The sequence below is a fragment of the Styela clava genome, chromosome 1 (genome assembly GCF_964204865.1).
Source record: "Styela clava chromosome 1, kaStyClav1.hap1.2, whole genome shotgun sequence".
NCBI lineage: Eukaryota > Metazoa > Chordata > Ascidiacea > Stolidobranchia > Styelidae > Styela > Styela clava.
In genome coordinates, this window is record NC_135250.1 from 26,252,952 (window position 1) to 26,270,906 (window position 17,955).

General features: G+C 34.0%; 2 protein-coding genes across 2 annotated transcripts in view; one reads left to right on the forward strand and one right to left on the reverse strand.

Moving 5' to 3' along the window:
* LOC120326106 (proteasome adapter and scaffold protein ECM29-like) overlaps nucleotides 1–17,955 on the forward strand; it is a 53,532-nt gene that overhangs the window by 20,756 nt on the left and 14,821 nt on the right. The window lies entirely within an intron of this gene.
* On the reverse strand, nucleotides 3,366–16,023 carry LOC120334824 (complement C1q tumor necrosis factor-related protein 4-like). Its single transcript, XM_078112943.1, has 5 exons — nucleotides 15,875–16,023; nucleotides 10,197–10,416; nucleotides 9,401–9,618; nucleotides 5,264–5,410; nucleotides 3,366–4,791 (listed from the first exon to the last, which is right to left on the reverse strand). Exons 2-5 carry the CDS (start codon nucleotides 10,348–10,350, stop codon nucleotides 4,609–4,611), a joined length of 702 nt encoding a protein of 233 aa, XP_077969069.1. The 5' UTR covers nucleotides 10,351–10,416; nucleotides 15,875–16,023; the 3' UTR covers nucleotides 3,366–4,608.

Below are 17,955 nucleotides of genomic sequence, written 5' to 3' on the forward strand. Positions count from 1 at the left end.
CCATAATTTTATTTCAATTTTCCTTATTTTAGTTCCATTACAAGTTCAGGGACTGTCTTTGTTAGCCAAGTGAATATACCCTCTGTTCATAGGCTTCAGTCTCTTTACACAACTTTGGTCCCTTTACACAATTAGTTACCTCCATATTGGTACACATACTTCTAGAGCGCCTATTTTTCTGCATTTTATCATCACAGCTATCTTCTTGCTCAAGCTCTCTTCTTAATATTCAAACAGTAAAAAAGTTGTTTTATACTTTTGTTCTGTTTATTGCAATATTTACAATATATACAAAGATGAAAAGTAATCTAATATCTAAAGCTCGTAGCACACGAGTAGGAACATATTAAGAGCTTGTATAAGGCAGAGTGGGAATGAAAATGAATTGCCTTGCATGGAGAAATCCTTTTGAAAGTTCCAAATTATTCACTTAGAACCAGCCTATATGTATAGAACTGAGCCAATTTAGATAAGAACGAAGTTCATCTTAGAGATTAATTAGGAATGCATGTTCTACATCTCTCTATCTCGGCAAAAGTTTTTTTTCACCAAATTTGAGAACAGAATAAAAGGATTTCATCTTGTAAGGCATTTATGCTGGAGAATTATGCATAACATCCATCAGAATTTAACTTGGAATTAACTTTATGATGGTATGACAAATAAAAAACACACTGACTTCACATTCTTGCACACAACATTACTATACTTCCTTGACTTGTTACATTGGTAGAATACAATTTACCACTCATGGACTAATGCTACAGCTTAATTTTTTTTAACAAAATCATTCCAAATTAGTGTAGCACTGCTTGGCTCGGAAAATATGAAATTTTTTATTTTAGGGAGTGTTGCTATGGAAAGGCGGTGGGAAACATCTTTAAAATTAAATTCAGATGAATACTGTGCATAATTGTCCAGCATATTTATGAAAAATGATATATAGCATTAACAATATATACATATAATACCAATGCTTGCCTATGATACACACAAGTCTTAGTTAAAGTACGTTCGACATTAAGTCCGTGGAGTTAAGCCGTAACGTATATTGCACGTTGTCCCGACCGCTGATGCATGACAATGCAAACTCGTTACACATGACTGACCTCTTCAAACTTTGCTGTTGTGTGTACATCCCCAATTTAAAAAAATTTCTGGAATAATTGGGGCGGTCGTCATGGTAACAATATTTGTATAGTCAGCATTTTTGGATTTTTAAAAATGATGGGTACAAGATTATGTAGAATATAAACAAGCATGGTAAATTTTGGTTATTTACAAAAAAAAACTAGTGTAATGAGAAAAATAGAAAATTTATATTCGAATAGCTTATGACGCAACCCCAGAAAAAAAAAAGAAAATTGGATAAATAGATTGCTGACTGTGTAACCCGGTCTCAATTACATTGGTTAAAAATTAGCAAATTATTGAATAATTATAGAAATAAAACATTTCGGATTTTTTTTTCAAAGTACTATTATGGAAAAAATGGTATGCAAAATAATAAAAAATATCTTTCCAAAATGAATTATAATGTAGATGTAACTTTCTGGGTTTTGTCATAAAATACTCAAAGATAGATTTCCAGTTTTCGGAAGAAAAAAAAATTATAGCAGCTTCGCAAAACACAGGAATGGCTATTACGTCTTCTATAACTATAATTGTTGGTTGTGTAGTGCCTTAGTGAGAGATGTTAGTGGTATTTACAATGAAGTATGGTATTATTAACAAAATTAAAATATCAATTTGGTCTTCAGAATCAGGAACATTTTCCTGGTCATATATTAGTATTATGAAAATGGTACGAAGGGGTGTGCAACCTTATATACAGGAGGGCCAGATATAAATAACTGGGTTAAACCGTGGCCCGCACCTTTATTTAACAAACATTTTATAATAGTTGCAGGCACGAAAATGTTGGTTATTGATCTAATGACATGCGTTGTTCGGTTCGCACAAGCTAGCAGTTAGGGCATTGTAACACCATAGGCATAGATAATAAATTGGACTCTGGTATGGGCTTTGCGACGCAAAGGGATTGGATTTAGGTACTCATACGAACCTGCTCAGATTAAATTAAAATTCATTCGAAATTAGCACTTTTTCGAGGGTCCACACAATTTTCCATTGTGGGTGGCATTTGGCCGCGGGCCGCATGTTGCACACCCCTGATTTACATGGTGCAATAATTTGTTCAGATGTTCAAGTGACAGCCAAAATAGTAGTGGAGACTGTAAAATTATTTTCATTTTTAGTACATTGCACTGAGATTTAAAGGTTTTAGCACTTGATCCGGTTATCAACGTACTTCTGAATATACGAAATTTAAACTATATACAATTACAATAATCATGCTACTTTCACTCGCATAAAAATTAAAATCGAATGCTTTACTATTTTAAACATATGTCCCATATAAGCAAATATACACTTATGTGTGGGACATGTGTGATTAGTTAGGAATTTCAATCAATTCTAATTGTATTATGAAATTTGCTACTAACCCACCATTGACATTATAAGGTTCTGAATATACAAGACTACATGTATAGCTATAATTGGCAATTGCATTTGTCTCGACGTATTTTTATGAACAGATTCCGACGAACTAAACATTTTATACAAAAAATAATAATATAATGAAATCATATGGTTTTCATCCAGTATAGTTTTAGGAATATACCAATATAAGCCTATTGAAATACATAATGGGTGATAGACTTTGCTAAACTTGTGAAGTATCGGATAGGATCTCCCAATATAATTACGGGGAAGAGGAATCCGGTAAGATGGCTAATGATATGGTGAACCACATCCTCTCGCCCAGTCACCATTCCCGTCCTGTTACCGGTCCATGTCTACATTATTAAAATCAAAAATTTCGGATAAGGGTTGATTCGTTCTCAATATTCCCGGGATCGGAGTGAAAAAAGTGGAATTTTTGGATGATATTTGTGTTATAAGCTTTGAAAATATATTATGCTCAAATAAATGTGAAGTTAGTAAAAGAATTAAAGAATTCACCGTTTTCACCAAAAATAATGATAATAATATCATAAAAGTAGATAAACAACACATTTTGTAAAGATCTTTGAAATGATGCTTGATATAAATGAAGTGATTAGTATGGTAAAATAGTAGGAATATATGATAAATATTATTAAATATATAAGCCGGTGATTTTAAATCTTGTGTTGATATAATTGTGCTGAATATTTCGTATATTATCGGGGTGTAAACATTTTACCAATCAAACAAATGGAGAAAAAATGAAGTAGATGACATTTGGATGGGTCAAGACTCCGTATCAGGAATATACAGATCACTTGTCGAAACATCACATGCAGAGCGTCACATGTCAAGACATGCCGAAATTGACTCAGAAAACACATTATTTTAATTAGTTCCCTTCAATGTAAATACGTTTTCTATTTTACCTGAATGCGCTGAAAGACGGTGCCGATTTCAATTCTAATTAGTAAGTTTCATATTTCCATATACGATTCTCAATATTAGTTAATTACAGTTGCATGGGACTATGGCTATGTCGAGGGCCATGTTTTGGGCTATTGTTATTTATAGATGATAATTATCATATACATTGTGAGGGCGTCATAGGAAAAAGTTGACTGGTATAAGATGATAGGCAAGATTTTTCAGGCTCAGAACTTGATAAACAACAAAAGAATACGATAGATTAGTAATGAAATATAATTAGAATGGCGAATGCAATTATAGAAATGATTTTAGGGGTTCGATTTCTAAAACATTATTTCAAACACTGTCAGAACTATCACCCGCTGAGGCAATGAAATGTCAGCGTTTGGCCAACTGTGATAGCCCCACAGGCTAAAGATTACGAGTCCCCATGTACACCACCCCACCTAGGGCCTAATGCCCTAATATATAGATTTACTGGATTGGAATGATTACGAGCTATCAAAAATAGCAGTTCTTCGCATATTATTGGTCGCTTGTCCAGACGAGGGGTCGAATTTGGGGAAACCCCACCCTAAAAGGTCACGTCGGGTTCATGATGTAAACAAACTTCGAAATATCTTGAAACATTTAAAGCTGAGTGGGTGAAACAAGCAAAAATTTACAGAATAAATGTCACTCAAAATACGAAAATTCCAGTCCGATATTCTACGAAGATTGTTAGTAATTATTAATTTATTTTTGCACTAAGAGCATAAGCATTAGGCCACCTTTGAAGCATTTAATTGCATTTTACATTTTGCTTGATTGCACGGGATTGATCAAATATGCAGTTTTTTTTTCGGGTAAATTTAACTTTTCGTATGCTTGACAAAGCTATTTTATTTTGCCTTTCTACTCGCCAAAAAATGATTTTCCCTGTATACATACAACACATGAAAATACGTTTCACGGAAATAAGAAAAAAGTTCAAATTACCTTTGCTGTTTGCGGGAAATCCATTCGCGGAAACGACGAAATAAATTCTCGTAAATGGGTTTCTTATATATTTGGAACTATCCAAAGCAAGTCCGAATTTTTCTCGTTCAAAAAGCACTTTGCTTTAAATCCAAAAAGTACGTTACCTAGATATTTCTCATCCTTTGCATTTAACTTGTAATTCCGTTATTAGTCATTGTCGGGATATACCAGATATCCGGAAAATGTGATTTGCATATCCTTGTTTCCGTAAATTGAGAAACGAATTCCCTTCGCTTGTTTCAACCACACGATGTCGCTTTTGCGTAATTTTAACATGATGCTTTGGCTCTGCATTATCCTTCGAGGTACGGCGTTGGCGTACAAGATTACCTGTAAATTTACGTTTTTTTAAGTGGGTGATATATATTCATAAATGGGTCTATGCTGGCACCGTGGGCTATAGATATCAGAATAAAACTTTTTCCTCGTTGAGGATCTATGTAACGAATCGGTTAATTTAAGTAAAATATTTCCAAACATAGTGGTAGCCCGTAAATTTAATTTTCTCGTCTTGTGCGTTGTTTAGAGCGGATAAATATTGTTAATTGTGTACATAAGCAACAAGAGAGCAATGTCACAATGTAAGGATGCGATGGTTAAATGACTAATATGGCCGCGATGTCCGCAAGTTTCAGCCAAATGTTAAAAAGTGGTGACGAATGTCATAAAGAATTGTAACGAGTGTCATATGAAGGTTTCCTCGTGAATAGAAAAAAAAACGACCCTACATCAATTTAGCAGCACGGTCCTTCTCGTCTTTACCAAGAATCATTTAAAATCCATTTTATCAAAATTTTCTTACCTGGGGTTCGCTGTTTTTCATAAGTGTAATTCCCAAGTATTTATCAAGGTATGATTGTACGGTGAACGTAAAGAAATAGATCCCAGAATGATGACAAATGAAACGACCTGATTCTTTATCAAAATCGTTGCCCTCGTTCACAAATACCTGTTCAAAGAGATAAAGAATAGTTATAAAGAGCATCGTACTGATCGACTATTTTAAAGACTTCTTTTAAGAAATATTGTGTGGGAGTATTTTGGTTTCTCCGACTCAAAACTAAATATGAATAACTATGGATAAAAAAAAACAGTTTATTTACAAAAAATTACAACAGCTAGTTCAACAGATAACGTTTATATGATAATGAGAAGCACAATGTAACAATCGGGGTCGTTATGACGTTATTTTTATCGATATTTTTCACGGAATTTGATATCCTTAAAACTATATTCGTAATTCCAGCAGACACGAGTGGGCCGGATCCGGCCCGCGGGCAGTAATTTGCCCCCCCCCCCCCTGCCCGGTTCTAGCTGTTCTACTTCAAGCCTCTCGCCAATCTGATTATGCCGATATGTGATGCACCGTCATAAATTTATATTCTTCCACCAGCTCTATGGAATTATGGTGGCCGATTATAACTTCGCACAGAAACGAGTTCTTTCAACTTTTGAGTGAGTGCCACGGGGATAAATATTGCCATCTTAATGGCAGAAAATTCCAGTTAGATTTTAATTGTTTCGAATGTCATATTATATTATGTCAATGGGTTACAACGTACAACAATTAAGCAAAAATGATTTTAAATTATAAAATCTTCAAGTAATTCGTTTTCAACCAAATCAATGTTTAGATACGTTTTAGTCAAATTAACAGGGATAATTTATACACTGAATGCATGAATTGAGTGAGTCTCGAACTTAAGACCACCAACTTATAGGCGTGAATCTTTAGGACGTCAAACACATTCCCGTCTATTCCATTTGAAGTAAGCGGGCGCGTGATTATCATGCGATTCAATTTGCGGTCAAGACGAAATAGACGTTTCCCAAATTTAAAAAGAATATAGTTGCGAAATATCGCCTGAAGTGTTTATCTCGTAGATGTAAAATATTTTCCATTGCACACGATTATACTGTTTATAGACGTTTTCCAAGACTCTTGTTGTTCGGAAACGTAACGTGTCATAGCTTTTGTGTTGTCGAGCGGTGCGTGATTGGCGTTTATTTTACGGCTGCCCACGCGCTAAAAGTGGCGAATGTTTATTTATGTTAAGTTGACCGCCACGTGCTCGTCCTTTTTTATAGAAGTGACAAAATTACCGATATAAAAAGTGCTACCGCGGTATTTCAAAGGACTGTTTATTGACCGATTTTTAATAAATCAGACCCAATTTTTTGACCACAATATTTTAATCAGTTTTTGCCAAGACGGGAAATAATGGTTTTTATCATGTTACCCACCACAATTTTCCTGATCTTTTTCCTTGTTTAATAATGAAAGTATAAACTTTTGACACAGCATGACATGGCTTAAGATGACCCAGAAATTCAAAGTAATGTCACTATCACTGTGACGTCTCGTTTGGTATTGGGGATGAACGCTGACCGAGAAAAAAACAAAATTCAAATTCATGAAAGCGACTGAGAGTGTCGCACATCAATTCAGGCAGACAACTCTTGCAGTTGCGTCCGTTATCTGATTAAAATGCAAGTAGTTCAACTTGACGAACTAGTTTCCACGGTGTTCGTAAGTTGTTAGTTTAATCACAATATTTTTTTCTGGTCTCGCCATTTTTCTCTCATTTTTCAAACACTTAAAGTGGGAACGAATAAATTTTCACTCATTTTGACTACTTGAGGTAAATATAACCACATTTGTGAGGTTGAGATCATTAGAGCACGATGAAAATTAAATTATGGTAGTTGGAGAACAGTTACAGACAAAGTTCAATTAATTTAGCTCATCTGGTGGGGTTTCAACGACAAGCATCATTATTATGAATGGGGCTTTTTACGCACCCAACCACTATTTTTTACGCACTTGTAGACAACCATTCATACCTATAAATAGTTGGTGTTTCATATAAGATGTTCATAGACTCTTAATTTATTTTTAATTGCAAATGAAATTCATCGATATCATATATTGTTTTGTTCCTCACTTGTATTAAATGAAGTGAAAATACGTAAACAAACCTGGTTAAGATATTTCGAGAACTGACTTCATACCTAAATTGAAACTGTAAGGAGATTTTATGGACACCCTCTACCTCAACAGGGTACAAGTTTCGACATCATTTGGAACTTGTAATAAAGCTGATTTGCTGAATGGTTAAATATGTAAACACGTTTCTTTTATATGTTAGAATCATTCCGGCGTGAAAGTGGCGAATGCCTTTTCATGTTACACAAAACTTGTTTCTAAGAAATATTTACAACGGTCCGTTAATATGTAAATAAGGTTTTAAGAATAATGCCAAAGGGTATATTAAACGTAAAAACCCGATTTTATACCTGCCTGTGGTTCGTGTTCGTGAATGAACTTTTTTGCCCTTTGTCACTCGGCGCGGTATCGTTGCAAAATGGACGACGCGTCGTTCGAGTTACGGTATATGTGATTAATTATTATGGCGCATGTATATTAATTGTTGCATTTTATATGAAATTTTTTATGAAAAATTTGGGGGATAACAAAAATGTTAATTATTTTTTTTTCACAAAAAAAAAAATATCAACTTTTTTTATACGTGCTTTTGGAAAACGTTCTTTGTATTTTCAAATAAAGACAATTCGTTTCATGTGTTGGTAAATTGAATTGATAGACCATGAATGATAAACGAAATAGACGTTAAATATATGATTTGTGTCTTAAGCCCTCTTTTATTTGAATATCCTGTTTTGAATTTTCAAATTTTTGAATTTCATTAACCGAACCACAATTTTTAATTGTGCGTTTGAAAAACAATCTTTTTATTTTTGACGGAAAAATGTACTATGTGTTAGAATTAATAAATGAAATCGCCTTTGAATATATAATTAGTACCCTTGAAGCCATTTTTTTTCAAATACCTTTGCTTCATTTTTTTCTGTTTTCTCGTTTAGTTTACGTCTCTTAAGTTAGCGTTAATTAACCGAGTTATGAGATAGCTTATTTTTTCTACGTGCAGTTTAAAAAGAATATAACACTCTCATTGCGAATAATTCGAGTTTTGTTTAACTGAAACTGAAATTAGATTCATTGATTTTGATTATAAACAAACATTCCTGCAGCGATCACATCGGATGGGAAGGTTTTATAGAATTGATTATATTTGAAAGCGAAAGTTTGACATACTTTGCGACTGAAATATGAGTTATAATTAGATTTTATTTGGGAAACTGTTTCGACTATTATTGTCGATTTGGACGCCGAACTTTTGCCAAGCTTTTTGTTTTGTTTGATATTGGATATACTTCAAGAATAGTAAACAAAAAACTATTTTTTGAAGCAACAGTCAATTTGCGCATATATGACAAGTAATACTCGATTTTGCAAAACAACCTGGTATGCTTTGGAGTTAGTATAAGGGTATTATCATTCTGGTGCGTTGTGAATTCAGCATAGCTTGTCTTGAGATATCTGTACGTCGAATAATAGAATTAGTTGATCAGCAGACATTTAGTACAAATTTTGCCAAAAACTTACTATTTTTTGCTGTTTTTGATATTGCACACGCTTGAAAACAGATATTAAAAATGGTATTTTTTAATCAAATTGACAAAAATGCATGATACATCATAAATTTTACTGTTTTTTGCAACGAGAATTGCGTGAGTTTACATTATTATACTGTTTTTATGGTGTCGTTGAGAATAGGAACAACTCTTATGAAATTCACTTCAAATATGTACTTCGGGTGTGCTAAGTAATTAACTTGAATATTTCCCTTTTATTACAATTTTTCGCATAATGTGAAAGTTATAATAAAAAACAAGATTCTTAGATTTTTGACGACCTCTGCAAGAATAAGAAAACGAGTTGTCTTTTCAAATTCCCAAATAATATCGTTCTTTCATTTTTAAACTTTCATTTACATAAAATTTTTACTGTAAAATTTCGATCATCGTTTCAAAATAGTTCAGGCCGTTTCACGATTTTACAATCAAACCATCTTACCTTGTCGAAGGTCAATGGCAGCGGCATCGTATCATTACCAAGCAGTTCTGTACTTCGTCCAACCGAGAACGCGGATCTTGGGGGCAATGGGGCGGGGTCACCTGTATCCCCCTTTTCGCCTTTCTGACCCCGGGGGCCTTGTATTCCCGGAGGTCCGACTTCGCCCATTTCGCCCTTCTCGCCTTGAATGCCCTGTTTTCCTTCATTGCCTTGATCACCTGAGATAAAACATTTTTTATGAAGTTTCTCGAAATTTATTTATTCCAGATTTATTATTACCAACGTTTATTTTATAGGTAAAATCCCCAAGAATAAACTTTTTTTTAGGAAAATCGTAAAATTTATTTATCTACGGTTATTGATTCTAAAGACACTTTTTGTGTGAAAGCCATTTAGAACGTTTTTGTCGTTTTGGCGAGATTTTCTAATGAAGATGTATATATACCAAAGTACATCGGAAATGAGTTAATAGCCATTTTATTAAATACTCAGAAAACCGATCGTGGTTATCAGCAGTTCGGCCAGATTTAAAAGCCTGCAACTGTCAATTTCATTTTTTGGCTAAAATGTGGCTATAGCGTGAAATGTAATTATCGCATTCGGTCGCAGCGAAAGATCTTTAAATGCTCATTGCGTTGTATGTTTGCTCTTTATCAGTAATTTTTGGTGAGCCGTGGTCGCATGCGTGGTCTCGCGTTAGATAAACTCAGGGACGTAGCCAGAATTTTTTCGACCCACAAGACCACCCTCTGGCTACGCCACTGTATAAACTTAATAAAAATTACTTGTTCTTCACCTTTTGGCCCTTGTGTCATGTAATAGACTGGAGTCCCTTCACCGGGGTAGACCTCGTCACAGCAGTGCGTACATATCCTTGTATTGCATTCCACTTTCAATCCTAACGTTAGTATCAGTATCCACACGGTAACCTTCATCATTATATTTCCCATACTGTACCCTCCACCCTCCAACACCGCTCAGATGACTACCCCAAATTCAGTCTCCCGTTTTATGATCTAAATTAAATTTAAATACATGATTTGAAACAGGATGTAAGACTGATGTATTGATATAATGGTATATTCAACTAAATGAGCCGTTTTAGAATTATATCCCGGAAGTGATAATATACTAAAGTCCAAGTGTCACGCTTTGTATAGTTACTATAATAATTTTTTTTAAATTTGCCTGAGTTTTCTTATCGCCTTTCCCGGTATAATTATAAAATACCTATGAAGGCTCACTTTTTAGACAAGAGTCCTGTCTGAACCTCACAGAATAAACCCATTTTTATTTTCTGAAATATTTTTAACATTGAAATAACCTAATCAAAATGGCTATAATCAGTTTATTAGGCATTGTCAATATCTGCCAAACAAATAATAACTTTCTACAATTTATAAAATATAGTTCGTTCGAACATTCAAAATAACTCTTTCAAGAGAATAAAACGTATATGCGTGCTACTTGCTAAATTACAAAACTATAAAAAGAGTAAATTCACACACTTTAACATCCTTATGCATTATATGTGCATCTGTTGCTAGAGTCAGTTACAACTAGAAACTTGAATAGTTTGAATTAAAAAAAAGAATTGAAATAAAAATGAAAGTGTTGAAATTTTTAATTGAAAATTTCTTACAATTAAATTGAATGCTCAGCTTTTACAGTTCACTCTTAATTTTTTTTTAAATACATTAATGATAAAGTCACTGAAATAACTTGATCAAATTTCTCGCAATCCTAATTTCCGAGCACAACAATTTTTTACACGAGTTTTATTATGCGCACAAAATTTCGTTGTATAAATTAATCCTGAGCATTAGATGTCAGTTAAATGTTATTTGGGATAATATATTTCCGTGAATTCAAATAATATTTACCTATAAATAAAAGATATTAATAATATAAAGTTGCTTTTTTTTCGAATCAGACTGTTTATGCTTGAAATTTTCGCCGATAATTTCAAAATTTCACAAATTACATTCAGGCAATTATCCTTCTGTTATTGCAATATAAATCGATACTAAATTCTCGAAATCGAAATTCAATTCGGAGCAGCAAAAGTCTAGAATGCCGAATACGGCCTTACCGACATGCATACATATCATCGCAGACGGGCGAATGCAAAATGGCGACAGGTCGCTTGACTACTTCATGATACTGCGTTGCACATAGAAGCTTATAATCATGCAAGTACTATTCTTACAGCCTAATATACGTCCTACTCATCACTCAGACTAAGTAACAGTGCCATATCTATAATCCACGTTGCAAATTTATAGGATTTCAACCAAATATTTCGACAACGCAATACTGGCGTTTTTGTCGTATTGCATCCCAGATGATGACGCATCGTATCGATGTGTGACGTAGGCCACGAATTGGCTGCGCAAAGCGACACGCCGCGCCTTCACGCTGGTCATGTGCGCTTCGTCGTTATAGCCGGTCAGTAAAATAGGGTCATAGGACTTCCTGCGTCAGGTGTAAGTTACTTTATTCTATATTTTAGTCTAAATTGACACCCTAATTTTGATGTTGCTAATATAAGAATTACGTTAAAGCTAATTTCGAATTCGTCTGTCTTTGTTCGCTTACATCAGTCTATTGTGTAAAGTCGTTAATGAGTTTAGCGCTGACGATCTTATATATAAATTAGTTGGAAATGTTTTTCAAAGTCTAAATATCAAAAGACGTTTTGATAAAGGTATCCACGTATGCTCAACATCATATCAAAGCTGTTTTAAATGTCACAACACGGAGTCAAATTCGAGTGCTGATTTGCATATTATTTATAATCTCACTTAGACTTCAATATTTTAAATTCGCGACCTTTACTTTGTTTCAAAATAGAAATTAGCTGTCTTAGATAACAGCGGGGATCTGTGTACCTAAAGGTCGTGTCGGATCGGATTACTTACGGGTAATTATTTCAGAAAGGACATCGAGTGCATTCAGTTTTGAGTTAATAGTAGAATTGAGTTAAGACTGTATAGTTTAAACTAAAATTAGACGATGAAAGTGGTTTTGCTTAGGAATCGGTTGCTTTTTCTATAATATTTGCACTTGCCTCAACAATTTCATAATTTGTTAAAAGCAAAATTTGTAGTGGTGCGTGCTATAGCGTACTATTACTGAAGTTTATTTGAATAAATAGGAGAAATAAATGAGTTTCAAGGTTCCCTACACCAATTAAATACAACATAGGCAGAGTCGAGAGTCTTTTCATGTATGATTCGGGTACAATATGGATTAGAATACAATTTTGAATTAAAAAAACGAATTTCATCGTCTCCTCAATCTATATGAGGGTGCTAAAACCCATGGGTTAGGGTTAGTATGGGTTCAAATATCCGTAAAACTAAAAAATTTTCATAGGTGCAATAGTATGCAGGTACAATTGTCGTGACTTCAAATGTAATGGAACCTTTCTATAGCACAGATGTCACACGCTGTTAAGTATAATGAGCGGTATTCGATTCATCGTGTTATTTTGATTTCTGAGCCAAATTTTTGTAGTTTTAAGTGTTCTTTTGTACGTGGACGTCAACCAACTAGAATTGCGCCGCATAGACATTGGCTTTTATTTCTGAAAAAATATTTTTTGTAAAGTTCGCATGATATCTATAGCTGTTTGTTTTAGTCATGCCCTCACGTTCAACAAATTATTTTCGCCGCCAAGCGTATGCTTTGCTATACCGACAGCAGGTCGCATACAATACGGTATACGGCCTTTACCACGTGTTGCTTTGTTTGGTTGCATTTTTTTGTGAAAAAATTCCAAATTAGAGTGTAATCTTATCAAAGCCAAACTTAATTCTAAAAGATGTTGTTCCTTTCCCATATATCAGTCCGTGATTGGACGGCGAGATAAGATCAGTCATTATTCTTCAATTTCACGGCCATTGTATTTCAATATAAATCGGCGCTTATTCAAACCTGTTACGGGTTTGGGTTTGATTGCGGTGCTCAATGTTCTCATTTGACTGTGCGAAGGGTATATGTTTGTTTTATCTTCTATAGTAATTTTAACATTAATGTCGAGTGGTATTACGTACTTATAAGCTAAATACGTCTGCCAAAATATTCACATTAAGGCGAAATTTCGGTTTCTGCAGTCTTATTATATTATGTAGGTTTGTTCAAGCAAGGTTACATGTCCTCAGCCGAAAAAAGATTGGATTGCCGGTAGAAGAGGTGCGAACGACGTTTGTTATAGGTTTTTACTTGCAACTTGCCTTGAGTTGCCTTGCCTGTCCCTAGGAAACTATCAAGTTGTAACTTGTAATAGCACACTAGTAGCTGTTTAATTTACGATATAAACTCCGCAAATCTTATGTGACAAACATCGACTACTATATGGTATAATCTTGCTCTAAGACTTCGTTTAAAACGCTTGCATTGACCAATTGTCGGTTTTGGTCTATGACCTAATTATATTCACTGTAAGACTTTATTATTCGTTATTCACGGAGTGACGATAACGACCTTGCTGTTTTAGTTTTGACTGTGTTTGCATGATCATAACACTTTTCGTATTATTGCTTGGTAATGCCCCAATTACCATAGCACTATATTCACGAAGGTGCGAAGTTATAGAGAGTAGGCAAATTCATTAATATATGTTTCAAATCACAGTAATGTTGGTAATGAGTATGTCTTGCAAGTTTAATGGAATGAATTTTAAATGATTACTATTTAAAATAAATTATAATAATCAATAATCAATAAAATGGAAACTACTTTTTTTTTGGCATTTTCCATTTTTGCCAGAATTGTTATGTCAGTAATTACAGCATGAAATTTGTCGTATCTCATGCTTTTGACGTTGAAGTATACCCATTAAGAATATTCGAAATATACAGGGTGTCCAGTAAGTCCCCTTACAATTTCCATTTTGTTATCACGATAGTTATTAATATATTCTAACCGGGTTTGTTGCTTTTTAATCAGTAATTGATTTCAAGTATTTTCACTTCATTTAATACATCTATGAGGGCCAAAACGAAATGTAGTAACTTTAGGACTTCGGACACCCCATATATTGGGTAAAATATCCCGAAAGTAATTATAGGTCTTCAGCTGGCATTGGCACTAGTTTCTCTTGTACATTCATATTGATTGCCTTTTCCATTTCTAAACTATTATACATGATATAGGCTTACTAGATGTACTTCTCAAATTTCAAAGCCAACTACTTATATTCTTTTTATGCCTCAAATGAAAACTTGCATCTTAATTTCGACTGGGTCTTACACAACAATAGGGTGAGCAGTTGAGGCTTTGGTTTGAGAAATCTCTGATACTAAGATGTTTATAAATTAGGTTAAAGCTCATGCTACGTCTCTTGGTATTGGTGAGATGATTGTACTTTAAGATCCTCCGCGTTACAGTGATATAGCCATAACGGAAATACAGTTTTCGTGGTAAAATATATTTACTATTCTGCATGACTCGGTAACTTGCGCCTACGCTGCGTTTACTTGTAACAAAAATCTACAAGTTAATGGTATTCATCAGTATTTCGAATTAAAATTACATTAAGTTTGTTTTTGCCTCTAGCCTTAGGTTATATGTAATCAATATTTGTCGTTTGCCCGAATTCTAACATGCTTGCAAATACAAAATTTACTTTTATATGCCAGTTAATATCACGAAATTTTTTACTGGCTATTCATAAATCATCTTGGAAGGAAACACTTTGTTTTCTTTTCTTTTAGTTCTCCGAATTTTAATCATTCCTTTGAAGACGCTCTATGAAGAAAATACTTAAAGCTAGAGCATATTTATCCAAGCATTATTGTTCCAATTTGACAAATTACCAAATGAAATCCGTTGCCTATATAGTCTTTATTGGGAGGATGTTCAAATGACGATGGGGACATATATCCGTCTCTGATACTAATGAGATGATGCCTTTATTTTTAAACTCGCTAAAAAGAACAAAGTATTTTTTTTTTCGATTCGGAAAGTGGAATCTCATAAAAAAAATATTAATTTTCCGAGCCCTGGTTTATTAAATACCAAGGCTTCTGGACAAATACAAGAAAAGGCGCTTCAGAAGTGTGTGTACCAATACGGTGGTAACTAATTTTGTTCGCGCCTTCTTTGCATCAAGTTGTGTAAAGAGACTGAGACTGATAGACAGTTGGTATATTCACGTGGCTATCACAGACAGTCCCCGAACCCGTACTAGAACTAAAATAATGGAAATCGGAATAAAATTATGGCCTAACCCTAACCTGGTACACATACTACCGGAGTATCCAAGAAACTCAAATATCTTTTAATTCCGATGTATCGACTTCAAATTACAATCAAACCGTTTGCATAGAAAGTTCGACGTTTGCAATAATTGAGTTCTACACGCAAAATGCTATATGTATGTATCTTCATAAGAATGTTAGAAAATACATAATTTAGCTTTATTAGCTACTAATCATCTAACACGCACACCATTGCACTACGAAATACCTTTTAAAAATCTTTCCCAATCACAATGATACTTCGGCTTTTTATCAAAGCAAGTTACTACTCAGACAACGACGATTTGCACTTATTTATACACAAGTTGCAAATTTAACACCTCGCTATGTAATTATGATTGTGATACATAACTATGACTGTATACATTGCCAGCAAGTCAATTGAAGCCGTTTGTTTTGTTATTGAATGCGTTGATTGAACTCTGCCTTACGTGGGCCACGTATAAATCACGTCTTTATACGTGGCCCAACTTTGGTCCAGTATTTTATAACAGTGGGATGTCGTTATGGATATGTTTCTGTTTGAAGTACTTGAATTGTCGTTACCCGGATATAAAGCTTGCCACGCAGTTAAGTGATCGCTGAAGCGTGGATGTACACGTCATAATTAACAAATTGAGATGTCATCCGCAGGAAAAAAATTTCTAGAAAGAGTCTAGTTTTGCTTTCCACGCGTTTTCATCAGTTATTCCATCACGACGTTTGATAATAAGAAAGCCGACAAACGAAAGCAAAAGAATAAATTGCAATCAAAAAAGAATTACACAAATCACGAACAATCAACCTTTAATTAATGCATGTCATCGCGGATGGTACCTTGTGAACCTTTTCTTACGGTACCATGACCTAACCTAACCTGACCTTTGGTGGGGTCAATGACAGAATAGTAACCTTCATTTAACTTGTCTAATAGCCCTACCTATTTCGAAATATTTACCCTTCGGGTAGAAAAGGAACTCGGATATTTCAAAGCGACTTGTGCTTTCTTGTCCCTACACCTGCCGTTAAAGAAATATGCTCACTGCTCATCCATATAAGACCTTTGTGTCAGCACTACCAACAATTTCGATTTGCCAAGCATATTCAAACCTTAACATTTCCTTCGGGGACGTCTCAATTGTCACAACGTATGTCGCGTGACCGAATAAAATGCCAGCTTATCGATCGCCCAATGTGACTAATGAAACATATGATATTAATATTTTTCAGTAAATAATACTGTATTTTGTATGTAAAATATAATAGTTGGATCATTTTATGTTTCATTCCAAACTTATTTAAAAAAAAATATTGTTTTAAAAGGGTCGCTGATTCGTAAAATGCAAATTTGATTTTCTTTCTTGAATCACTGCCCAGATATTCCCATAACACACTGTACATGTGATATTTCACCAGGCAAAATTAAGGTCTTCATATCTATAAAATATTTATTTTTTACTCCTACGGAAACAGCCATTTTGATAATTTGACAATCATTACTTATTCTATGCCATGTCTTGACGCCCTAAAAATGAAGCCTGGCTTTACATGGCAGACTAACTGCTGTCTTTGTTGCGATTTAAGGCCTATATTTTTAACCTGCGATTCTCTACGATTGCTTTCTTCGCAATCAAATGGCGATTGAGAGCCATATGTCCATCATATAAAACACAGATGTAACTGTATATTGACTCCCAACTCAAATATTTTACTCGTTTTGGCAATATCAAACTTGGACATAGCGATTTTCTAAAATGTCGGATGCAACACACCTCGAGAATTAGGTATATTTTAAACCAACAAATTAATGCTAATAAAAAAGGGTCTCCTAAGAAATTTCTATTTTTCGACGTAAAATGATATTATTTGTCAAATTTTGCTTCGTAAAATCCGGAACATATTATAATTCTGCTATATAAATACGAAAATCGATATTTATTGTTAAATATAATTCCAGAACACCACACTATAACGTTTTAAAGAGCTCTACTCATTATTTCTATATGTACCAGTCACAACTATAATTTAACGGATTTTATACACTGATCTTTTTGAATTCTAATTATTATTTAAATTACAATAAGTATATCTAGGCGAATACCCCTATTCATTAATCTGTATATCCCGTTCATAAGAGAACCTAACCTATAATAAACACAATCTGAAGATATACAATATTGATTATAAATTCGTGTTTTTACGCACATTTCATACAATCTTGCCCAAGGATTATAATTCCAACGCCTGTTGTTAATCTACGTCCACATTTTGATGATAGATTCCTCAAATTCAGAATACCTAGGAACTTGG